General features: G+C 43.3%; 1 protein-coding gene across 1 annotated transcript in view; it reads left to right on the top strand.

The window, feature by feature from the left end:
* Window positions 1-3,820: 3,820 nt before the first annotated feature.
* LOC118941398 (deleted in malignant brain tumors 1 protein-like) overlaps window positions 3,821-26,344 on the top strand; it is a gene marked incomplete at its 3' end in the record, with an annotated part of 38,502 nt that continues 15,978 nt past the window's right edge. The window contains exons 1-4 of the mRNA XM_036953911.1: window positions 3,821-4,091; window positions 19,908-19,937; window positions 20,169-20,477; window positions 20,905-21,210. Coding sequence (XP_036809806.1) covers window positions 4,001-4,091; window positions 19,908-19,937; window positions 20,169-20,477; window positions 20,905-21,210 — 736 coding nt within the window. The remainder of the gene's footprint in view (window positions 4,092-19,907; window positions 19,938-20,168; window positions 20,478-20,904; window positions 21,211-26,344) is intronic.

The raw sequence follows: 26,344 nt of genomic DNA, 5'->3' as shown, positions 1-26,344 counted from the left end.
AATGTGAATTGATATTAATCCATAAATATAGAGCACAAGTACAACCCTTTTATATAAACCTTTTAAGGTAGTAAGAAAATAAACATTAACTTAATATTTCAATAAGTCACCTGCTAGTAAATCACCTGCTGGTAATAACTAGCGTGACATTGTAGTGCAGAGACCAACGGTGCTCGTTAGCTCGTCATTAACACGGCTAGCTAAGACAGCAACAACTTGGTTAACTGGCTGAAATAGGTCTTCAATTCATGAACGGCTAAATAAATATCTACAGAGCCACATTCGCTATTGACTTTAGGATATATGAACCAGTTTTCCAAAACCACTATTGTGTTATACAGTTTGAAACAGTTTTTATGTACAGAGGAAGAGGACTCGAACCTGCTCTCAGAATATCTGTCAGACTGAGGAGCGGGCAGACCAACTTCCCAAATAGGGGAGAAGCACTCAAAACACACTAGTTGTTCTTTCAAAGAAAATTATACAAAAATGGTAAGTCCGAAGACATCTCGTATTATCAACCTTACTACAATGGCAGCAAATCTTTTAATGAATTCAGTAATACATAATGAAAGGAAACGTAATTTATATCACCCCTTTTTCTGAGGTGAATGGTTTCACCCACTACTCTCCCGGAACTGAGGCTTTGACATCAACAGTTTCACTTTGTTCCACCTTTGGTGAGCAAAACAGCTAATAACGTAGCTAAATACTGACATTATCCTCCATCGAGATATCTGTTCATATCTAAATACATGGCTCTGCTTTGGTCTATTCCATTGATATTGTCAACCTGAACATTACATTGTGTAGCTCCCTTCAGTAACCACGAGCACAACCGTTCCTTGATTTTAACTGGCGGCTTTATTCTGTAGTTTTAGTCAGAATTATCACCTTCCGTGAGAACTATAAAGTAAATGAAAAATACAGTTAAGCACACTCTTACAACCTTATCTTACGAGTGACTTATTAGCTTGGTATAACTCTGAAGTGCTTACATACATAACAGTTTAACCGGCGTTATAACGGGTTCAAATTAAACACATGAATAAAGGAGAAAATACCTCTTGAAAAAATACGGCTGCTTATTAAAGAAGGGAGGAAATCAAACTTCACACTTATTATTCCTGGCATGAATTCACACTTCATCCTAACATACACTCTTCAACCTTTATGAACTACACCCGATGACATGAAAACTTAGCTGACGCAGCGCAGGATTGCCTTCCCTCCAAAAGTGTGTTGCTACAATAAGGATCCCCGTTACAACAATTACAATTAGCTACGTAGTTCCGCTTGTATTATCATTTCCCCCGAACAGCGGACACGTAAACAATTCAAACAAAAGACAACGACATAACCTGTAAGTCTAACTGTCAGTTACACATTGAACATGTGAGTCATTTAGCAGACGCTCTTATCCAGAGAGACTTACAGTAGTGACTGGATACATTTTCATACGTTGCATTGGCAGGACAATTGCATTAGTAGTTGGGAGGAGAGCAGAAACAGCCTAACACCTCCACTAATACTGTGTAACCTGTCTGCAGTCAACCAGCCATCCAGACTGAAGTGAAGGCCTTGTTACAGAATGAAAACACCTTCTCTTTCGTCGGCATGGCAACCTGTAAACATGTCAGTGGCGTCACAATGTTGCACAACAGCAGCAGAACATTGGATGGAGGGTCATTGTATCATTACACAGTGTCCCTGTCTATTCTACTGTATTGGTACATGTGGTATTACAATACATTAGAAGATCTGTAGACGGCAGCATTGAAACAATTTACAACACATCGTCAACTAGCAACCTACTCTGTTTCAGTGCTGTTTAAATATCCCACTTATTTTATTCTGCTGTTAGAGGCCATCAGTAGAGACAGTCAGGAAAATAGTCTTTGTAGCAAGGTTTTTTACTGTCAAACCTGGGAAGTGTGTCTATATAGGTAAGTATATATACAATTAAGATTTTACTTTAATGTCAAATGTACTGTAACTGTCTAGTTGTTTTATTTATGTTTTAACCTTTATTTAACAAGTCAGTTAAGAACAAATTCTCATTTTCAATGACGGTCTAGGAACAGTGGGTTAACTGCCTTGTTCAGGGGCAGAACAACAGATTTTTACCTTGTCAGCTCGGGGATTAGAATATAGGCCTACACTCTTAAATAAAAGGTGCTATCTAGAACCTAGAAGGATTCTTCCACTGTCCCCATAGGAGAACCCTTTGAATAACCCTTTTAGTTCCAGGTAGAACCCTTTGGGGTTCCATTTAACAGAGGGTTCTACATGGAACCAACATGAGTCAAATGTACTGTCTAGTTGTGAAGAGAATCTAAATATGTTGTTTACTGATCTCCTCTCCATTCTAGCACCATACGTTCTGTTGATTACTGATCTCCTCTCCATTCTAGCACCATGCGTTCTGTTGTTTACTGATCTCCTCTCCATTCTAGCACCATACGTTCTGTTGATTACTGATCTCCTCTCCATTCTAGCACCATGCGTTCTGTTGTTTACTGATCTCCTCTCCATTCTAGCACCATACGTTCTGTTGTTTACTGATCTCCTCTCCATTCTAGCACCATACGTTCTGTTGTTTACTGATCTCCTCTCCATTCTAGCACCATACGTTCTGTTGTTTACTGACCTCCTCTCCATTCTAGCACCATACGTTCTGTTGTTTACTGATCTCCTCTCCATTCTAGCACCATACGTTCTGTTGTTTACTGATCTCCTCTCCATTCTAGCACCATACGTTCTTCAGAAGCTGGACAGCATATGAATAGAATCCATCTTCTCTCACCCTCTCCCCTCAAGACCAACATCACACAAGATGCTTCAGAATAACAACAACAAGAAGCTGGTGAAGTTGCTACCAAACAGGAACAACCATGACAACAACACCAAGCTGGTGAAGTTGCTACCCAACAGGAACAACCATGACAACAACAACAAGCTGGTGAAGTTGCTACCCAACAGGAACAACCATGACAACAACACCAAGCTGGTGAAGTTGCTACCCAACAGTAACAACCATGACAACAACAAGAATCTGGTGAAGTTACTACCAAACAGGAACAACCATGACAACAACAACAAGCTGGTGAAGTTGCTACCCGACAGTAACAACCAATATGTTTAAGTTATATAGTCTACCAAGTGTTAATGTCACCCCCATGGATGTTTAAGTTATATAGTCTACCAAGTGTTAATGTCACCACCATGAATGTTTAAGTTATATAGTCTACCAAGTGTTAATTTCACCACCATGAATGTTTAAGTTATATAGTCTACCAAGTGTTAATGTCACCACCATGAATGTTTAAGTTATATAGTCTACCAAGTGTTAATTTCACCACCATGGATGTAGAAGTTATATAGTCTACCAAGTGTTAATGTCACCACCATGGATGTAGAAGTTATATAGTCTACCAAGTGTTAATTTCTATCCGACTGTGATACTTGTGAGTTGATGTGATGTCATTGATGATTTCTAACAGATTTCCACACAGTGGAGTCCCTGCAGATGGTGAAAAACAGGATGTGTCACACACTGTGGTCACACCCAAACAGCTCTTTGCTGTCCGCCCAGACTTAACACTAAGTCACACAAGACAAGTTTGTATCAGTGGAAAAAACTAGCATTTAACAACAGACAATTCTTTAAGTAAAAAAACAGTATAGCATGTCTAATTTACCACCACACCTGTTGAGTTGACTTGGGTGACAGACCTCTAGCTTCTACAACACAGAAAGTTAGAGGTGACTTTCTCAAGTCAGTCACTGACAATTAGGTAAGATACTATAGGACACCATGTGTAACTGCTGCTCTGTCAGCAGTTTCCTGGGGAGTTTTTCTGATGTCAGTGTTTCCTTTAGGAAGGTGGGTTTAACTGATCTGATTTGCTTAACAGTTTGCCACATAATTGAAGTAAGGAAGTAATGAGTTAGAAATCATATAGCCTAGCAGTATTTCTCACTCTTCAGTCCTCTCTTCATGACAGTAGACGTGTTTCACTCAGTGGAGCCCCAGTTAGAGAAAGATATGATACCTGCAGTGATATTGATGATCCTGTTCTGGAGCACAGGTATGTTTCGAAATTGTAAGATATATTACAATTTGTGCGGCTAGTAAAATAACATCCAGCTGGAAGCAGACAGTAAAAATGTGTCTCAAAGCAGGACAATGATGTGATCACCTGTAAATGTACTTTACTGTACTCTAACTGTCCATCTGGGGACAGGCACTAATATCAGTTAAGGTGTGATGGTCAGTCTTATTCGAACCAAGGTAAGACCCAAACGCAGACAACAGGGTTCAGGCAAAGACAGGTCAAGGCAGGCAGAGGTCGATAGTCCAGAGTAAGTGGGCTAAGTTACAGGACAGCAGGCATCCTCAGGGTAGGCAGAGATCTGTAATCCAGAGGAGGGCAGAGGTACAGATCAGCAAGCAAGCTCAGGGTCAGGCAGGTGGGCTCAGAGTCAGGACAGGCAGGTGGGCTCAGAGTCAGGACAGGCAGAGTGGTCAGGCAGGTGGGCTCAGAGTCAGGACAGGCAGAGTGATCAGGCAGGTGGGCTCAGAGTCAGGACAGGCAGAGTGGTCAGGCAGGTGAGCTCAGAGTCAGGACAGGCAGAGTGGTCAGGCAGGCGGGCTCAGAGTCAGGACAGGCTCAGGGTCAGGCAGGTGGGCTCAGAGTCAGGACAGGCAGAGTGGTCAGGCAGGTGGGCTCAGAGTCAGGCAGGCGAACTCAGAGTCAGGGCAGGCAGAGTGGTCAGGCAGGCGGGCTCAGAGTCAGGACAGGCAGAGTGGTCAGGCAGGTGGGCTCAGAGTCAGGACAGGCAGAGTGGTCAGGCAGGTGGGGTCAGGGTCAAGGGTCAAAACCGGGAGGACAAGAAAACAGAGACTAGGAAAAAGCATAAATACAGGCATAAATACACAGGGGATAATGGAGAAGATGGGCTTCACCTGGAAGGGGGTGGAGATAATCACAAAGACAGGTGAAACAGATCAGGGTGTGACACAATGTTCTCTCTAAGCTGCAGATAAATCAGCCAATAGCGAGAAGCACAAGATTGAACTTCACTAACTTTTCTAGAGCAGCTGGTCACCAAGCGGTTGATCGCGAACTGGTCGATCTCCATGGTATTCCTAGTGGATCGACAAACACTTCTGTAAAAACCCACGATAAAGCCTTGTGTTCCTATTTTTTGGGGGGTCTCGGTCTGTTGGCAGTCGGTGCCCCCGATTCAGTTGCCCTGCACGCCGGGTTGATATTGTGTAGTCATAGTAACCAGGAGTGGTATGGTGTTGATATGGTGTAGTCATAGTAACTAGGAGTGGTATGGTGTTGATATGGTGTAGTCATAGTAACTAGGAGTGGTATGGTGTTGATATGGTGGAGTCAAAGTAACCAAGAGTGGTATGGTGTTGATATGGTCTAGTCATAGTAACCAGGAGTGGTATGGTGTTGATATGGTGTCGTCAAAGTAACCTGGAATGGTATGGTGTTGATATGGTGTCGTCATAGTAACCTGGAATGGTATGGTGTTGATATGGTGTCGTCAAAGTAACCTGGAATGGTATGGTGTTGATATGGTGTAGTCATAGTAACCAGGAATGGCATGGTGTTGATATGGTGTCGTCATAGTAACCAGGAATAGTATGGTGTTGATATGGTAAAGTCATAGTAACCAGGAGTGGTATGGTGTTGATATGGTCTAGTCATAGTAACCAGGAGTGGTATGGTGTTGATATGGTCTAGTCATAGTAACCAGGAATGGTATGGTGTTGATATGGTGTCATCATAGTAACCAGGAATGGTATGGTGTTGATATGGTGTAGTCATAGTAACCAGGAATGGTATGGTGTTGATATGGTGTCGTCATAGTTAACCAGGAATGGTATGGTGTTGATATGGTGTCGTCATAGTTAACCAGGAGTGGTATGGGGTTGATATCTCTGGCGTACCGTTGGACATTATGTATTATTGACCTCTATGGAGAATGTAGCTGTTTATCTGTATTATTGACCCCTATGGAGAATGTAGCTGTTTATCTGTATTATTGACCTCTATGGAGAATGTAGCTGTTTATCTGTATTATTGACCCCTATGGAGAATGTAGCTGTTTATCTGTATTATTGACCCCTATGGAGAATGTAGCTGTTTATCTGTATTATTGACCCCTATGGAGAATGTAGCTGTTTATCTGTATTATTGACCCCTATGGAGAATGTAGCTGTTTATCTGTATTGTTGGTGTTTGATGAGTATTTACGTATTTATTTAGTATTTATTTATGTAAAGTTGGGATATATAAGATAAGAGCGTTCGTGTAAAAAGTGAAAGAAGTTTCATATTCCTGAATTCCCAGAATTCCCTGTTAGGGTGAAAGAGGTTGAGGAGTCAAGGATCAGGGCTGTACAGTAAGTCTCCTATGTGGAGGTGATGAAGAGAGTTGAAGGGAAAAGAGGCCACAGTTCTGAAGAAGAGATGGAGGTGGATGAACCACAACCAGTTGTAAATGTTATATGTCAATCAAGTGATCTGGAAACACTTATTGTGGAGAAGGTGGTTTTTGTAGCATTTACAGCCACAGTTATTAATTGTCAATCAATCCAAAAAAAACTTCGCTTTAGATCTCCGTTCTCGTTTTCCCTGTTAACACCATCACTGGTCTAGAGTTTTCCCTGTTAACACCATCACTGTTCTAGAGTTTCTCCTGTTAACACCATCTCTGTTCTAGAGTTTTCTCTATTAACACATCACTGTTCTAGAGTTTTCCCTGTTAACACCATCACTGTTCTAGAGTTTCTCCTGTTAACACCATCTCTGTTCTAGAGTTGTCCCTGTTAACACCATCACTGTTCTAGAGTTTCCCCTGTTAACACCATCTCTGTTCTAGAGTTTCCCTGTTAACACCATCACTGTTCTAGAGTTTTCCCTGTTAACACCATCAGTGTTCTAGAGTTTCCCCTGTTAACACCATCTCTGTTCTAGAGTTTCCCTGTTAACACCATCACTGTTCTAGAGTTTCCCCTGTTAACACCATCTCTGTTCTAGAGTTTCTCCTGTTAACACCATCACTGTTCTAGAGTTTCTCCTGTTAACACCATCTCTGTTCTAGAGTTTTCCCTGTTAACACCATCTCTGTTCTAGAGTTTTCCCTGTTAACACCATCTCTGTTCTAGAGTTTTCCCTGTTAACACCATCACTGTTCTAGAGTTTCTCCTGTTAACACCATCACTGTTCTAGAGTTTCCCCTGTTAACACCATCTCTGTTCTAGAGTTTCTCCTGTTAACACCATCACTGTTTCTAGAGTTTCCCCTGTTAACACATCACTGTTCTAGAGTTTCCCCTGTTAACACATCACTGTTCTAGAGTTTCCTCTGTTAACACCATCACTGTTCTAGAGTTTCCCCTGTTAACACCATCTCTGTTCTAGAGTTTCTCCTGTTAACACCATCACTGTTTCTAGAGTTTCCCCTGTTAACACCATCACTGTTCTAGAGTTTCTCCTGTTAACACCATCACTGTTCTAGAGTTTCCCCTGTTAACACCATCTCTGTTCTAGAGTTTCCCCTGTTAACACCATCTCTGTTCTAGAGTTTCTCCTGTTAACACCATCACTGTTTCTAGAGTTTCCCCTGTTAACACCATCACTGTTCTAGAGTTTCTCCTGTTAACACCATCACTGTTCTAGAGTTTCTCCTGTTAACACTATCACTGTTCTAGAGTTTCCCCTGTTAACACCATCTCTGTTCTAGAGTTTCTCCTGTTAACACCATCACTGTTCTAGAGTTTCTCCTGTTAACACTATCACTGTTCTAGAGTTTCCCCTGTTAACACCATCTCTGTTCTAGAGTTTCTCCTGTTAACACCATCACTGTTCTAGAGTTTATCCTGTTAACACCATCACTGTTCTAGAGTTTCCCCTGTTAACACATCACTGTTCTAGAGTTTCTCCTGTTAACACTATCACTGTTCTAGAGTTTCTCCTGTTAACACCATCACTGTTCTAGAGTTTCTCCTGTTAACACCATCACTGTTCTAGAGTTTCTCCTGTTAACACCATCACTGTTCTAGAGTTAACGCATCGGAGTAGGATTCTATTGAAGCATATATGGATCTGTTCCAGTTACTTTGAACTGGATTGTGTTTACAGCTGTAGGAGTAGGATTCTATTGCATTTATAAGTGGATAAACAGGTTCATGTCAAGCCCTGCATGTTTCTTTCAAAAGTCTCATGGAATGTAGGTCTACGTTGAACACCACACATTGGCTGCTACTGTAGACTGAATGACAGAACAGCTGTTTACATGTTATGGGATGTAGGTCTACGTTGAACACCACACATTGGCTGCTACTGTAGACTGAATGACAAAACAGCTGTTTACATGTTATGGGATGTAGGTCTACGTTGAACACCACACATTGGCTGCTACTGTAGACTGAATGACAGAACAGCTGTTTACATGTTATGGGATGTAGGTCTACGTTGAACACCACACATTGGCTGCTACTGTAGACTGAATGACAGAACAGCTGTTTACATGTTATGGGATGTAGGTCTACGTTGAACACCACACATTGGCTGCTACTGTAGACTGAATGACAGAACAGCTGTTTCCATGTTAAAATGTTATGGGATGTAGGTCTACGTTGAACACCACACATTGGCTGCTACTGTAGACTGAATGACAGAACAGCTGTTTCCATGTTAACATGTTATGGGATGTATTTTCTCCATAGTTTTTGATGGTAGGTCACTCTGGTAGATCTACATTATGATCAAATAGCCACAGTAGCCCACTTGTCCACTGTTAACTGTAACTTAAAGGGGGTACAGCCTCAGTGTTCACAGTAAACACACACTGGAAGACCTGAAATCTGCTCAGTGACGGAGAAAGTTAGAGGGAACATTGGTGATGATGTCATGCATCTGACTGTTGTATATTCAGTGTGTCAATGATTTATTGTATCTGTCTCTATGTAAATCAATGAGAGTATATATTATATATTATATTGGGGTTATGTTAGATCAGGGGGAACCTAGATGTCTGTGACCTGAGTCAAGATCAACAGGGCTGATTCTATATGTCAGGAAGAGTGAGAGAACTGGACAGCAACACAATTAGACCCAACCAAATCATGAGAAAACAAAAATAAAATTACTTGACACATTGGAAAGAATTAACAACAAAAAAAACAGAGGGGGTGGGGAGGGCGAGAGATAAGGGGAGGAGAGGGAGGGAGATGTCAAAAGAGAGAGAGGAGGGGGTGGGGAGGGCGAGAGATAAGGGGAGGAGAGGGAGGGAGATGTCAAAAGAGAGAGAGGAGGGGGTGGGGAGGGCGAGAGATAAGGGGAGGAGAGGGAGGGAGATGTCAAAAGAGAGAGAGGAGGGGGTGGGGAGGGCGAGAGATAAGGGGAGGAGAGGGAGGGAGATGTCAAAAGAGAGAGAGGAGGGGGTGGGGAGGGCGAGAGATAAGGGGAGGAGAGGGAGGGAGATGTCAAAAGAGATGGGGCTGACAGACTAACATGAAGTCAACTGAATATCTTTTCACTACAGGCTTCTCACCAGTTATGTCATCATAACCAGTAGTGATGTCATCATAACCAGTAGTGATGTCATCATAACCAGCAGTTATGTCATCATAACCAGTAGTGATGTCATCATAACCAGTAACCTCTTCCACTATTGGCTCAGCTCAGCTTGACCCTGACCTATGGAACTGAACAATTGAGAAAACAGAAACGTAAGAAAGCAAATGTATTAAATTATATATAATCTCCTTTACAGAGAGAGGTCCACCTTTCCACATTGTGACATTTGTGGTGAGGTCTTGTTGAGAAATGTCACACCATTTCTCAGTGCTCAATGTCTCAACACTGTTTCTCAAGAGAAGCACAACCATTTGTCCTGCTCGTCTCTCACAGCTTAGTTCAGTCTACTGCTAAATAACAGGATATGGAGAAACAGCATTTGGCTGTGAGTCCAGAACCATGAGTCAGTCATGTAGACAAAGGGGAAGTATTCTAGCAGAGGGAGCAAATCTCATCAGAACATCATGTGACTTTAGTTAAATACATAGAAACACTAGATAAACATAACAGATAAACATAAACATAATTTTGCCACCATAGATCCTCTCAGCCAGCTGTTTCCACTAGGGCCCTCTCAGCCACCTGGCTCCACTAGGACCCTCTCAGCCACCTGGCTCCACTAGGGCCCTCTCAGCCACTAGGCTCCACTAGGGCCCTCTCAGCCACCAGGCTCAACTAGGGCCCTTTCAACCAGCCGGCTCCACTAGGGCCCTCTCAGCCAGCCGGCTCCCCTCGGGCACTCCCAGCCAGCCGGCTCCACTAGGGCCCTCTCAGCCAGCCGGCTGCACTAGGGCCCTCTCAGTCAGCTGTCTCCACTTGGACCCTCTCAGCCAGCCTGTTCTACTTGGGACCTCTCAGCCAGCCTGTTCTACTTGGGTCCTCTCAGCCAGCCTGTTCTACTTGGGTCCTCTCAGCCAGCCTGTTCTACTTGGGCCCTGTCAGCCAGCCTGTTCTACTTGGGCCCTGTCAGCCAGCTGGCAAACACATTCTCTGCATCTAGGCGGACATACACACTCTGCGTGTGTACTATGCAGTGATGCCATTCGCATCGGGTCGAAAGACAAGGCATGTTGGTTTGGCTGTGCCACAGACCAAATAACTTGGCGTATGGTATCGAGTTTAACACCCAATCTTACCAGAATGTCCACTCCCACATAGACTGTACGGGGGAGGTCCGCGACAAACAGTAGGTAGTGAGATACTTCCTTGGTTCCAATGCGGATTGATAACACACACCCCTATAGCGGTGAGTATCGTCTGGGGAGTCGTTCCCAGTGGAAATGTAAACGTTTTTGCCACAAGAATTAGCGGCAGTTAGCCGTTTTCGAAATTGCGTTGATGATTTCCAAACTGATTGCAGATTTTTCTGACCAGGTTTCCAGTCTGGCAACTTCAACCATAGTGCTGTTTAGGCACACGCCCCCGATCAGAGGAGATCGGTAAGTGTCGGCTGGTGAATCACCCAAGCCACACAGGAAAATCTCATGTTCGGTTAAGTTCCGAGTTGAACTCACCTTGTCATTTGCCACCAATGGCGGACTCATGGCCAAGTTCACCGGGTTTGCGACAGATGCTGACGTCGGAACCACGTCGTTGCGCAATGTATGGCAGGTAGTCTTGGAAGAATGAGGTGAAGTCAACAGAGTTGGCATAGGTATTTGTGACAAGATTTTGGTTGGTATTCCAATCCATAAGTGGTACCAAACGGTCAATGAAATCCATCCCAATAAGCATCCGTTCAATGTCGATGCTAGTCACGTACACGGGGTGGATCACTGACACACTTTTCGAAGTTGAGTTTAAGTAGGAGACGCTTGGTTAGGGGCGAGGTCGCCTGGGTGGCTAGCCAGCCTCGCCTCAAAGCTTCGTGTCGCAACGTTTCATTTTCGACCAACGTTTTGTTGGGCCCCTTTTAGTTCATCCAGGTTTCGGAGGGAAATTGTCCGAACCTGAATCTATTAGAGTGTGACAGGCCTCACAGTCCTCCAGTACTGTTCTAAGGTATGGCCTGTTCGAGTTGTTTTTTCTCGTCATATCCCCAACAAAAATGGAGTGGGTTGGGAGTACCGAGCGGTTTGTAATCTGTGTCGATTTCCAAGACAGATAAGTCACCTACGTGACCCAGTGGGTCCTCTATCGGAATGGGAGAGGAATCATCTGTTGCAAAGCTGCTTATCTTGTGCATCTACATCCGTATCAAAGTCTGTAGACAAAACCTGCGGGCTTGTGTCTAGAACGAGCGGTTCCTGGACAGTGATTTGAGTGGGGGCGTTGGTAATGGAAATGTTGACGTCCTCTCGAATTGCATGAGTTTCGGCGGACTTGGTTTCCAACAATTTTACGTCTAGTCATGATGACTTATCCTTTTTTCTTACGATGCAGTACATCTCTTATCAGAGCTTCTATATCGTTTCGGTTAGCGTTTAGATCGTTGTTGAACACTTTGTTGCCCTTATTGCGCTTGTTACCCTTGTTTCCCTTGTTACCCTTGTTACCCTTGTTACCCTTGTTTCCCTTGTTTCCCTTGTTATCCTTGTTACCCTTGTTTCCCTTGTTTCCCTTGTTACCCTTGTTACCCTTGTGTCCTGACCCTTTGTGAGGGTTAGGTATCGAGCTTGTTTGATAGTGTTAGCCAACGAGCTGTCGTGTTTGATAGTGTTAGCCAACGAGCTGTCATGTTTGATAGTGTTAGCCAACGAGCTGTCGTGTTTGATAGTGTTAGCCAACGAGCTGTCGTGTTTGATAGTGTTAGCCAACGAGCTGTCGTGTTTGATAGTGTTAGCCAATGAGCTGTCTTGTTTGATAGTGTTAGCCAACGAGCTGTCGTGTTTGATAGTGTTAGCCAACGAGCTGTCGTGTTTGCGAGTCGCAGAACCACTGAATTCTATTTTCAAAACCGTGGCCAGTTTAGCGTAGTGGTTTTGCACGTGTTGCTCTTGTAGGCGGATGAACCTTGTCACGTGTCTGTTGGACGTTCGCTTCAATAGGTAGAGCCTGTCGGCATTCATAATATTTGGGTAGCCATCCAAGGCATCCTCTGTCTGCTAGGAATGTCTCAGTGTTGTTTGGCTTTCCTGGAAAGTGGTCAAAAAGGCGGAAGTTTTTGACGATTTTGTCAAGGCGATCCCCGCCGAGTGCGCAGGGAGCATCTGCAACCTCCTATGGGAAATTGTGGGTCGAAAGGTCAAGAGGAAAAGTCAAACTGCGGTTGTGTTGGCGAGGAAGTCCCATGTCACTGTGGACCGACTGGCCAAGAGATAGAGGCTGAAATCTCCTGTCAACCAAGCAACCTAGCTCAGAGAACGAAGGAATGCATCCTTGTTCTCTGAGCTAGGTGACTTGGTTTTGTTGTCCCGCGATAGCGTGTGATTGTTCTGGAGTCCCTCCAGATGATACCTAAGGGTGGTGTTCTGCTGCATCGCAGAGTCCACCTGGGAGTTGAGGGTGTTTATTTTAGACACGTAGGTGGCACACTTGCTCCACTCGGCCTCGTACTTATCTGTAATGGTTTGCCGGGAGAGGTCTCCAGTGTGGAGTGAGAGATCCAGTGATGAGATGTCCTCCTTTTGTTTATAGGTCACATTTTCCAACTCTCTCACCTGGTCTTTCTCATCCATCATTAAATCAGCGACTTCCATGTGTTCTGCTGGTTTTTCATCCAACTTGGTCATTGTGTTCATTAACTGATCGTCTTTGGTCTGCAGCTTTTGGAATGGAATGTTATCAAGTTGGAATCAAGTTGCTCGCCCCGGTTTCTATCTAGCTCGTCAGATTCATCTAGTTTTGCGTGGACTTCATCGTATTTCGTTTTGGCTAACACAAGTTGTTCCTTTAGAATTCGGACTTCGTCAAGAGTTTGTTTGCGTTCTTCGTTTTAAGTGTTAGCCAGACCTTCCAATTTATCTATTCTCACACACAGTTCCTCGGCTAGAAGTAGCTTATCTTTTTTGGCTTACGATGCCAACTCCCTGGTTCTCTCCACCTGTGCCTTGAACTACCCAGCTTCCTGCTGGTGCCTCTGCTGGGCACTGAGGTACTGGTGCACTGTCCATCTCTGCTGGTGGGCATAGTTGAGGGCTAAACTGGAGAGAACCATCACAAGGCCTCCGTCTGATGGTTTATTTTGGAGAGCGTCTGTCGCAATGTCTGCATTTTTCTCGCTTATGGCATCGAAATCTAACATTTTCTGCCCCTCGGCATAGTTAGGATTTGCATCGTTGCTGAGGTCAGCGATCAATCTTTCCGTGGGTGAAGGTCCACTGATTAGAGGGGAAATGGGTGGAAACCCATCTGATGGCTCATTGTTAGGATTATCAGTTATTTCAATTTTCATAACGTTTGGATTTTTGAGTTGGAGGCTGCAAACACGATTTAACTCAGTTTGTAAACGTCAATGAATCATCAAGACTGGGTCAGTAACGTCAGTTGGTTATTACTGAACTCGCCAAAGCAAATTTCATTGATTCAATTGATTTTAATGATAAATCGAACCTGTATCGGCTATTTGGGAATTTTAATTTTAATTCACCTGAAAGAGTTGCTATCTCTAAGTTAATGTGGAAAAGTTTAACGATGTCTCATTGATTAGAACACATTAGTTTGTGTATTATCCCAATAAACAACCTGGAAAGGTAGTATAGCAATATAATTGATGTTGTAAATTGAATGAGACAATGATATCCAATCAGTTGAGACTGGTTAGATATCATACTGCGTAACCTGAATTATTGAACAAAAATAACTGCAGATTCTTCACCAGAGGTTACTGCTGAGATCTCACAGGATTCCCGCTCGACGTGGGAATTCACTATGAACAAAGGGAATAACAAAAATGGATGCTCCCCTTTGTTAGCTTAGTATCTGGTGCAATGCTTAGCTTTCCTTTCGCAGGATTTCCTTTTTTCCACACAAGGGAAGTTCCCTCCAACATGGGAACAGGTTTACTAGGTGACGTCTCACGTTCAACCCTTAAACTCTTCACTTTAACAAACGCGAGAGGTAGAGAGATAATGACTTTGCTTCGGTCAAACGAATACATCTACTCAAATTTCCGCAATGGCTGGCTCATATGTCCTCTGCTCTAGGAATTGCTTATGACCCAGTCAGATCGCTCCTGAAAGCGATTGACAGAAATATCACTAAATTGTGCCCAACTAGCATTATTCTCAGAATGCCTGCATCGGCTGGTACAAATGCCCTGGCTCGTAGCATTCAGTAGACCCCCCTACACACTGGCTTTCGTCAGATATACCACAGGGGTGATTCTCTCCCGACCAGTATCTGGGTGAAATGGAACGTCACACACACACGCTCTTCTCCCACACTAGTCCTGCCTATAGCTATTAATGGTATATACTGTATGTATCTTGCTACACAATTGGTATGGAATTAACCCAACAGTGCAGCCTAGTCCTAGCTTAGATTCCTCACACGGGGCGCCAATATGTCGCGGCGTTGTATCGGTTAATGTGGCGACTGCTGCTCATCGAAAGATTAACGGTTTATAATTGTGTGATTAAATTAATCAGGAAATGATTAACTCATTAACCTGTGGCACCATGGGAAAATTGTTTTTATTGAGTTTCTATTTCCCAAATGAACTCAAAGAATATCAGAATATCGATTTTACAACAGTCGCTGAACAATCAATTTCCTCTACAGTCTCATTCTGAACGTCGCATAATTCGGGAATCTGCACAAACCCGGGTCTCACCAATGAGTCTGGACCAATTTTAGTTGATAATTTATTTACATTATAATAAAACATGCACATACACAATAACACAGTCTAGGCTATTGATTAGAACTTAATATAACGGACCAACACCCTATGACGTGTTTCAAAGAGAGAGAAAAAGAGAAAGTACTCAAGAGAAATATACATTTGGGTGCATTTGTCAGCTATGCTTATTTTAACCCTAACCTTGCCCCGAACTGCCACTCTTATGGGTCAGAATATAATGATGTAATTTGGTTTGAAGGTGTCTGATGGGGTTTCGGCTTCTCGGATGGAGCACTTCTCTGGTACAACTCTCTGGTTGTCCTCACGATGTCAGTGTCCTTTTGGCTTAGTGGTCTGATTCCTCGCCCGTGTTCTGAAAGGGGACTTCTGAGGACAGCCAGCCCTGTAGCTCAGGGCTCACAGAGAAGGAATGAAATCAGTGTAGATACACGATTCACTGGGGAGTGGTGACCGGGTGGCTTGAATTCAACCGCTTAGACGTAGCTTGTCATCCGTAGCTAAGGGTTCCTTTGTCTTCAACTTCATGTTGCATTTTGTTGACTACTCAGACCTCGGCTGCAGCTTGGGTTACTTAGTCTGATATGTTAATTCTTAACTCACAGGTCTTAAACCCTCGTGTCGGATGTGGGCGTCTTCCGCCTTTAGGGCAATTCTCTGGGCGTACCAAGCTACGAGGCAAGGTCTAGATTTGACTCAAATCCAATTTTAGACAACTAACTTCACATTTCATCTTTACCAAAACATTATCTTTGATTTGGACATTTTCCACCCAACGTACAATGTATAAACATCAAGCATATACTAGCACAACTGTTAAAGTTACACTGTTTGCGTTATAACGTCTTCCTTTAACTTTTTCCATTTATTGCATGTTAATGTTCTTCATAGTGAGAGGACAAAGGAATGTGGTCTCCTACATTAGATTTACAATGGGCGTGAGGTGTCATAAGGTGTCTTCCTATCCTTTGAGATCCCCTCTCCTCTGGTGGGGGTGAGATCTCTCTACGGGATTGTGGTCATTGGTAACCTGAGCCGAGCAGGACAGTCATGACACTCACCAACTCCCAATTAGCCCCAATTAGTCCTGGCCGGAGAGCCCATGGAGACCGGGCACGTCCAGCAGTTGGAGCTGATGTGATGTATACTCCGTCTGACACCAGGCCTCCACGAGTCTCCCTCTAGTGGCTGACCTGCTGTACTCCACATTCCATAAATGTGTTAAACTGGTACTGGGAGACCTTCAGACGAGTCTCCCTCTGGTGGCTGACCTGCTGTACTCCACATTCCATAAATGTGTTAAACTGGTACTGGTTAAACTGGAAACCTTCAGACGAGTCTTGTAAAGCTTGTGGGCGTCCTAGATCAAAACAACCTGTCTGTGTTCCTGAGAGACTCACCTTTCCATAGTGGGGTCATGTTAGTGTGTCCTAGATCACAACAACCTGTATGTGTTCCTGAGAGACTCACCTTTCCATAGTGGGGTCATGTTAGTGTGTCCTAGATCAAAACAACTTGTATGTGTTCCTGAGAGACTCACCTTTCCATAGTGGGGTCATGTTAGTGTGTCCTAGATCAAAACAACCTGTATGTGTTCCTGAGAGACTCACCTTTCCATAGTGGGGTCATGTTAGTGTGTAGTCCAAACGGTTCTGACACTACAGACAGAAGTTGGCAGATAGACTGTATGACCTCAGACGATGCTTATGGGGTCGTAGAGCAAAATGGAGAACATCATCGTGTTCCTGAGTCTCATCTTTCCATACTTTACAGGCCAAACTGATCAGATGTAACAGCCATTTTCGTGAGAAGACCCATTTTCTGAATGTTTCAAGGTCTGACAAACACAGCTCTAGCTCTGTGACCTTTCACCTCAGATGGGAAATTGAGATATTGTTGGATGTGTTGGATTGAGATTTAATACATATCTCTATCTTAACCACTAGGCTATGCTGCCCTACATTTGTGGGCAGTGGGCACATAGCCTGTCATCTCTCTGCCTGTTTCAATCCTTTCTCAATAGCAAGTGTTCTGCTGTGTATCGAGGTGTTCATAGGAAAGTGGTAGATTTGCAATTCTTCACAAGAGAAAGTTCTGGATTACTTTTCTTTGGGTGACCTCAGGCTACGTTCTTTGACAATTCAGCTACTTTGTTAACAGTCCTACGACTGTCACCTTATGTAACAGCTGATTTACTTAACTAAAGGCACATCTCAATATGTGGTCCAGGTGCCTTAGTGTTCCTATAAAAACCTGTGTCCAAACTCAGCATTAAATAGTATCTAATCAGAATAGTGTACAGAGAGATAAGTTATTACAGCTATTTAAATGTAATGCGTTTTTTAGTGTTTATTCTGTGTCATTAAAAAAATCACTGTTGCCTATTAGATCAATATCAGTGTGAACACGTCTGATTGGACTAGATCCATGTTGAGGTGAGACACGTCTGATTGGACTAGATCCATGTTGAGGTGAGACACGTCTGATTGGACTAGATCCATGTTGAGGTGAGACACGTCTGATTGGACTAGATCCATGTTGAGGTGAGACACGTCTGATTGGACTAGATCCATGTTGAGGTGAGACACGTCTGATTGGACTAGATCCATGTTGAGGTGAGACACGTCTGATTGGACTAGATCCATGTTGAGGTGAGACACATCTGATTGGACTAGATCCATGTTGAGGTGAGACACATCTGATTGGACTAGATCCATGCTGAGGTGAGACACGTCTGATTGGACTAGATCCATGTTGAGGTGAGACACGTCTGATTGGACTAGATCCATGTTGAGGTGAGACACGTCTGATTGGACTAGATCCATGTTGAGTTGAGAGACGTCTGATTGGACTAGATCCATGTTGAGGTGAGACACGTCTGATTGGACTAGATCCATGTTGAGTTGAGAGACGTCTAATTGGACTAGATCCATGTTGAGGTGAGACACGTCTGATTGGACTTGATCCATGTTGAGGTGAGACACGTCTGATTGGACTAGATCCATGTTGAGGTGAGACACGTCTGATTGGACTAGATCCATGTTGAGTTGAGAGACGTCTAATTGGACTAGATCCATGTTGAGGTGAGACACGTCTGATTGGACTAGATCCATGTTGAGGTGAGACACGTCTGATTGGACTAGATCCATGTTGAGGTGAGACACGTCTGATTGGACTAGATCCATGTTGAGGTGAGACACGTCTGATTGGACTAGATCCATGTTGAGGTGAGACACGTCTGATTGGACTAGATCCATGTCGAGGTGAGACACGTCTGATTGGACTAGATCCATGTTGACGTGAGACACATCTGATTGGACTAGATCCATGCTGAGGTGAGACACGTCTGATTGGACTAGATCCATGTTGAGGTGAGACACGTCTGATTGGAATAGATCCATGTTGAGGTGAGACACGTCTGATTGGACTAGATCCATGTTGAGTTGAGAGACATCTGATTGGACTAGATCCATGTTGAGGTGAGACACGTCTGATTGGACTAGATCCATGTTGAGTTGAGAGACGTCTAATTGGACTAGATCCATGTTGAGGTGAGACACGTCTGATTGGACTTGATCCATGTTGAGGTGAGACACGTCTGATTGGACTAGATCCATGTTGACGTGAGACACATCTGATTGGACTAGATCTATGTTGAGTTGAGAGACGTCTAATTGGACTAGATCCATATTGAGGTGAGACACGTCTGATTGGACTAGATCCATGTTGAGGTGAGACACGTCTGATTGGACTAGATCCATGTTGAGGTGAGACACGTCTGATTGGACTAGATCCATGTTGAGGTGAGACACGTCTGATTGGACTAGATCCATGTTGAGGTGAGACACGTCTGATTGGACTAGATCCATGTCGAGGTGAGACACGTCTGATTGGACTAGATCCATGTTGAGGTGAGACACGTCTGATTGGACTATATCCATGTTGAGGTGAGACACATCTGATTGAAAAAAGGGTTTCAAACAGGGTTCTTTGGCTGTCATAAAAGGAGAACCCTGTTACATGTAGAACTCTTTTTGGTTCCATGTAGAACCCTCTGTAAAATGGAACTAAAAAAGGGTTCTACCTGGAACTAAAAGGGTTCTTCAAAGGGTTATCATATGGGGACAGTGGAAGAATCCTTCTAGGTTCTAGATAGCCCCTTTATAAAGAGTGCAGGACTATATTGCTGTATTTGTTCTGTGGTTTTCTGTAAAACAAAATGATTCTTTGGTTCTGGTAAGTTAAGATCATCAGAAATACTATGAAACCCCTAACCCTAACCCTAACCCTATATACTATGAAACATCCCCACTTTTAGAACCCATTAACAACCAGGAAAAGTAGCCTACTTCTATGCGTACTGAGGCATATATAGTGTATGTACACATAGGTGTTGTTGCACCATACCAACGATAAGCCTGTCTTCCCCATCACATCATGAAAGGTCATGTTAATGTTCATTTAAACTCTGTCTCTCTCTTCCTCTGACTCCTCCCTTTCTCCTTTGTTTCTCTCTGTCTCTTTCTCTCTCTTTCTCCTCTGTCTCTCTCTTTCTCCTCAGATCTCCAGGCTCAAAGGGTCAGTCCACCAGGTAGGTAGAGTATAAATCTACAGTGATTATAGCAGTTCAATATTAGTCAACTTTATTATCCCACATGGAGAAATTCATGTGTCCATACAAACCATTCTAAACCCCAATAACAAGTAGTGTTTTATGGAACTACTAATACTTGTCAACCACAAAGCATTACTGCTGTTAGAATAACAGAATCACTGTCATCATCTGTCCTCACCACTGTGTTTTCCTCTCTGCTGTTTACAGCTGAACAATCAGTCAGACTGGTGAATGGAACCACTTCCTGTTCTGGGACAGTGGAAGTCTTCTACAGAGGAGAGTGGTTGGGTCTATGTTCTAGTTGGTTGTGGGACATGATGAGAGATACTAATGTTGTGTGTAGAGAGCTGGACTGTGGGAATCCTGTAGCTGAATCTAGAGGACGTCTGGTTGAAGATAGAAGAAGTGGAGTCACACTATATGGTTGTAGTGGAGATGAGTCTTCTATTAGACAGTGTGGCATAGGAAGACCTGGTTACTGTTTTGGTGGATATTATCATCATGTGATCTGTTCAGGTAAGAGACTGGTCATATTGAGAGATTTATTTATACATTATACAATATTACCATGTATCATGTTTTATGTGTTTTTATTTCATGTAAATAGAGGGAGAGATGTCAGATGTATTTAAACATTATATTTGTGTTTGTCATATTGGTTTATGGGAGATGTTTATGGGCAGATCATTGTAGTTCAGATGGTACTGAAGTGAAGCTGCCTGATGGATGTCCAGCTGTTTATTTTCTATAAAGTGAAGTGAACTTATTCCTGTCTCCTGCCTGCATTATTCCCAACCCGATCCTGAGTGACTAAGAACCCATTTCTACCTCTTACAGAATCAAACATAGCAAACTACTATCTTTTATCCAACATATTGTGTTCAGTCCTCGACTGTGTCATCAACAAAACTGATTGAATGTTCAACCAACTCTTTTTCTCCAGAGTCTGTGCGGCTTGTGGATGGAGCTGGTCTCTGCTCTGGGAGAGTGGAGGTGAAGTCCAATCAGTCCTGGGCCTCAGTGTGTGAAGCTGACTTTGACCGGCAGGATGCAGAGGTAGTCTGTAGGGATCTTGGCTGTGGGGCTCCTGCAGCTCTACAGGGGGGGCTCTACGGAGAAGGTGAGGGTCAGACCTGGGATAAAGAGTTCCAGTGTAAAGGCAATGAGTCCCTTCTCCTGGACTGTGACACCCCAGACAGAAAACACAACACCTGCCCACCTGGTAATGCTGTTGGACTCACCTGCTCAGGTAAGAAACAGTTTGTCACTCAATCAACATTGTTTCTCACCTGGAGTGAAGAATATGAGAGACAATATAGGTGTGTTTTAGTGAGAAAATAGTAAGATTACTGTCTCTCTCTTTTATTTTCTCAGAACCTGATGATGTGAGGCTGGTGGGAGGAGTCAGTCGCTGTGCTGGTGGAGTGGAGTGGTACGACCAGGGAGAGTGGAGGATTGTGGGAGCTGAAGACGGGGACAGGACCAGGATGTTTGTAGCTGCAGTAGTGTGTAGACAGATGGGTTGTGGCTCCACTGTTTCAGTACTACCTGGAAACACCACTGGAGGGATTAGAGTTTTCTGTTATGGGTCTGAGTCTGTACTGAAGGAGTGTAGAAAATCAGATGAACTCCTTCCTGGACTCACAGTGATCTGCTCAGGTAATAACAATATACTATAATTATATTCAACTGATTTCCTTCATTCACACATCTTCCTCTGCACCTCTCATGACAACTGTTTAGCTTTTAAATCTGCTTTGCAAAATACACTGCTCAAAAAAATAAAGGGAACACTTAAACAACACAATGTAACTCCAAGTCAATCACACTTCTGTGAAATCAAACTGTCCACTTAGGAAGCAACACTGATTGATAATACATTTCACATGCTGTTGTGCAAATGGAATAGACAGCAGGTGGAAATTATAGGCAATTAGCAAGACACCCCCAATAAAGGAGTGGTTCTGCAGGTGGTGACCATAGACCACTTCTCAGTTCCTATGCTTCCTGGCTGATTTTTGGTCACTTTTGAATGCTGGCGGTGCTTTCACTCTTGTGGTAGCATGAGACGGAGTCTACAACCCACACAAGTGGCTCAGGTAGTGCAGCTCATCCAGGATGGCACATCAATGCGAGCTGTGGTAAGAAGGTTTGCTGTGTCTGTCAGCGTAGTGTCCAGAGCACGGAGGCGCTACCAGGAGACAGGCCAGTACATCAGGAGAGGTGGAGGAGGCCGTAGGAGGGCAACAACCCAGCAGCAGGACAGCTACCTCCGCCTTTGTGCAAGGAGGAGCAGGAGGAGCACTGCCATATTCCTGCAAAATGACCTCCAGCAGGCCACAAATGTGCATGTGTCTGCTCAAACGGTCAGAAACAGACTCCAGCATGACCGGTTTGGCGGTGGGTCAGTCATGGTGTGGGGTACTCACTACCACTGTCACATGTCATGTTATTGTCACATCTAAATGAGGAAAGTAGTTGAGGAGCTACATTTTCTTTTTCTCTCCTCTTGTTCCAGGTGTCCTGCTTAAGCCTGATATCAACATATGTTGTCTCAGTGACTGTAGGCCCACTACTCATGTTGCACTGTGAGGGAGGGTGGCTGGCACTGTTACATGCTGATGTTATTGTCATATCTATAGGAAACTAGTTGAAGAGGTTTATCTTGTTCTCTTTTATTGTTACAGATCTCCTGGTCCAGCCTGAAATCTTCCTGACTGACTCAATGGGAGGGGTCTCCAGGGGCCACCAGGGGGCCGAGATGTTCAGGGGCTACAACTTCAACATCACCTGCTCCACTCAGCCACAGTACCCAGGAGGCTCCTTCCTCCTCACGTTCACCGGCTCCAACAGAACCCAGATCCAGCAAGCTGTCAATCACTCTGCTGCCTTCCTCTTCCCTGCTGCAGATGACTCCCACCAAGGGAACTACAGCTGTGTTTATGACAATTATGTTTTCTCTCATAACTTCTCCTCTGAGAGTGAGCTCCTCTCCCTAGCCATCACAGGTAACTGAACATGAACCAGACTTATAACTTTGTCATTGACAGATTTCCCACAGATCTATGTGATGATGATCAGTCCCCTCATCAAAGGTGTTTCTGTTTACAGCCTCTCCTCTGCCAGCCTTCATCATCAGACACTTTGTAGTGCTGCTGACCCTACTGACAGCCATCACCACCTCTTACCTGTACTACAAGGTAAAGACATTTACTCAGACGTTACAAGTCATTTAAACTAGAGGGTGAGAGGGTGAGGGGGAGAGAATGGAGATACTAGAGAGTAAATGTCTGACTGTTGGTGCTGTGTCTCCCTAGCCCACCAGGAGGCAGAAGAGAGTGAACAGGGTGAGCAGCATGGATCTTTGTCAATGCCATGGAGATGGTCTCTCTGAGCACCAGAGCTGAAGCTGGACCGGGAGAGGAGAGAGCAGCCCAGGGGACGGAGTAGGAGTAGAATGAATCTGACCCTATATGCTGATCTTAGGTCAGTTTTGTGTTTTAAATCGATGGTCAGCAGTGGACTGGTGTTTAAAATGTGGTGACAAACCTGAAGTGGTTCTAATTTTAATAACAAGTTCAGAATTAGTTTCTCTTTCTAGAACCTTGGAAGAAATCTAAAAGGAGTGACTGCAACCACCATTATTCATTTAGTTTGTTTTTTACCACCAGAGAAACATGGGGTTTGGGTAACATGGGGTTTTGGGTAACATGGGGTTTTGGGTAACATGGGGTTTTGGTAACATGGGGTTTTGGTAACATGGGGTTTTGGTAACATGGGGTTTTGGGTAACATGGGGTTCTGGGTAACATGGGGTTCTGGGTAACATGGGGTTTTGGGTAACATGGGGTTTTGGTAACATGGAGTTTTGGTAACATGGGGTTTGGGTAACATGGGAATTTGGTAACAATCGGTTTTTAATTATTTTAAGAGAGCAGCTGTTTCATGTTCCAGTATTGCTTCTTATCTTTATTTTTTTTGTCTTATTTAGTGTCTCTTAGATTCTTTATCTTATTTAGTGTCTCTTAGATTCTTTATCTTATTTAGTGTCTCTTAGATTCGAAATCTTATTTAGTGTCAGATTCTTTATCTTATTTAGTGTCTCTTAGATTCTTTATGTTGAAGTGTTTCCATTATTAGTCCAGGTATTATTATAATCATCTGTTCATTCTTTGTATTTTGAAACGTTTTTTAATAAAGGGGTTTGTTGTTGTTTACCTCTCATGATGTTATTGATTATAAACGTTATGATGTAGATTAGTGTTATGTTGTTAGTAGTATAGAGATAATGTTATTGATTATAAATGTTATATTGATTATGAAGTAGATTATTGTTTTGATGTTGCTCTCTAAACTGCCATGTAATCAACTGAATGCTTTAAATAAAATTACAGGCTGTCAGTCTTGTGTGATTCCCCTCTTGGACAGACTACAACATACAGTATGAATTAACTGAGATCAGTCTGTGTGATTCCCCTCTTGGACAGAATACAACATACAGTATGAATTAACTGAGATCAGTCTGTGTGATTCCCCTCTTGGACAGACTACAACATACAGTATGAATTAACTGAGATCAGTCTTGTGTGATTCCCCTCTTGGACAGACTACAACATACAGTATGAATTAACTGAGATCAGTCTGTGTGATTCCCCTTTTGGACAGACTACAACATACAGTATGAATTAACTGGTACATTTGGCAGAAGGTTAGGAAGTGCATCTCAGTTTCCACCTCATTTTGTGGGTTGTGTGCACATAGCCTGTCTTCTCTGGAGAGCCAGGTACTGACCTGTATATAGTCCTAGTACTATACAGTCATTCTCAAAGTCAGACTTTTTAAACAGAAAAACAATACAAGTACATAACAATGTATATAACAATGCTTAAACCACATCAGGAGACCACGTTTGAGTTTTGGGAAGAATCTAAGAAATTTAGATTTTAATTCAAGTGTGAACCTGTAGTACAGGCACCTAGCACTATTGTTGGATTAGCAGTGTTTATATAGTACAGACACCTAGCACTATTGTTGGATTAGCAGTGTTTATATAGTACAGACATCTAGCACTATTGTTGGATTAGCAGTGTTTCTGGAGTACAGACACCTAGCACTATTGTTGGATTAGCAGTGTTTCTGGAGTACAGACACCCAGCACTATTGTTGTATTAGCAGTGTTTATATAGTACAGACACCTGGTGGAACCAACTTCACATCGCCCCCCAGAAGAAAGGCACACAGACACCAACACTTCAGGTTGACTCAGTTTTTATCTGCAGTAAAAGATATCTAACAGTGATGACAGGCATTGACAGGACGGTCACATGTTCACTGGTTAGGTAGGACACAAGATATCTGTTAGATAGGAACAACAGTAGTGATACATGGTTAGGTAGAACACAAGATATCTGTTAGATAGGAACAACAGTAGTGATACATGGTTAGGTAGGACACAAGATATCTGTTAGATAGTGTGGCGAAATCTGCACGGAGCCTTCACCGTGCACTGCCACTTTAAGAGCGCATGAGCAGTAAGGAAGGAGAAAATAAAGAGAGCTCGTTCAGCTCTTTGGGGAGGGGCTCTTTGGTGGCGCGACAGTTTGATTGTGTGTGCTGTAGAAGTTTTGTTTGTTTTTTCAGCGTGTGTAGTTTATAGAGTATTTAACTCAATCATCGGTGTAATTGCTCTAGGTCGTGGTTGTTTTCGTTTGGGACCGCGCCCGTTATGGATCGCATGGATTAGTAGCAACATTGTTGCGAAGCTTTAACATACAAACCAACAAACTCCCTCTATCGTTCCAGTGTTTTACCCTGCAACAGACTCTCTATTTTTCCAATGCACTTCCCATTGAAGTTCATTAGAGCTGTACTATTATTGCCCTGCCAGAAGTATTTGGACATTTCAGTTAAAAGGGAGGTTGCTTGCAAATTGTGTATTGTTATGTGAACTGTATTGAGATGTGGCCGAGAAGACTGGACATTTTTAAGGCCTTTGTTGTGTCGATAAACACCCCCCACATTCATACCCTCTGCACTCATCCACTAGAAAATAATACAGATTATTGCAAATCCTATGTTGATGACTGGGTTCATTCTTGTATGAAGTTGCTGTTGAATTGCTCTGCCATTATTACTATTATTGTATGAGGTATTCTTGTTGGGGTTAATCCTGTGCTGTGATGTGGGTTTTATATGGTGTGTATTCTCTTTTCTCTCCACTGGCTATCTGGTAAACAGGCTACACTCTAGGCAGTCTCTTCTGCTGATGTGTGTGTGGGTCTGGTAGTGGTTCTCTCTATTCTACTCTTTTCCTTTCGGCATGGTTAATACCTGCCTGGCGCCCGAACAAAAGCTTTCTTTACCCCTCTCTAATAAATACCGCTA

This window comes from Oncorhynchus mykiss, chromosome 19 (assembly GCF_013265735.2).
Source record: "Oncorhynchus mykiss isolate Arlee chromosome 19, USDA_OmykA_1.1, whole genome shotgun sequence".
NCBI lineage: Eukaryota > Metazoa > Chordata > Actinopteri > Salmoniformes > Salmonidae > Oncorhynchus > Oncorhynchus mykiss.
This window is presented reverse-complemented; position numbering and strand designations above follow the sequence as displayed.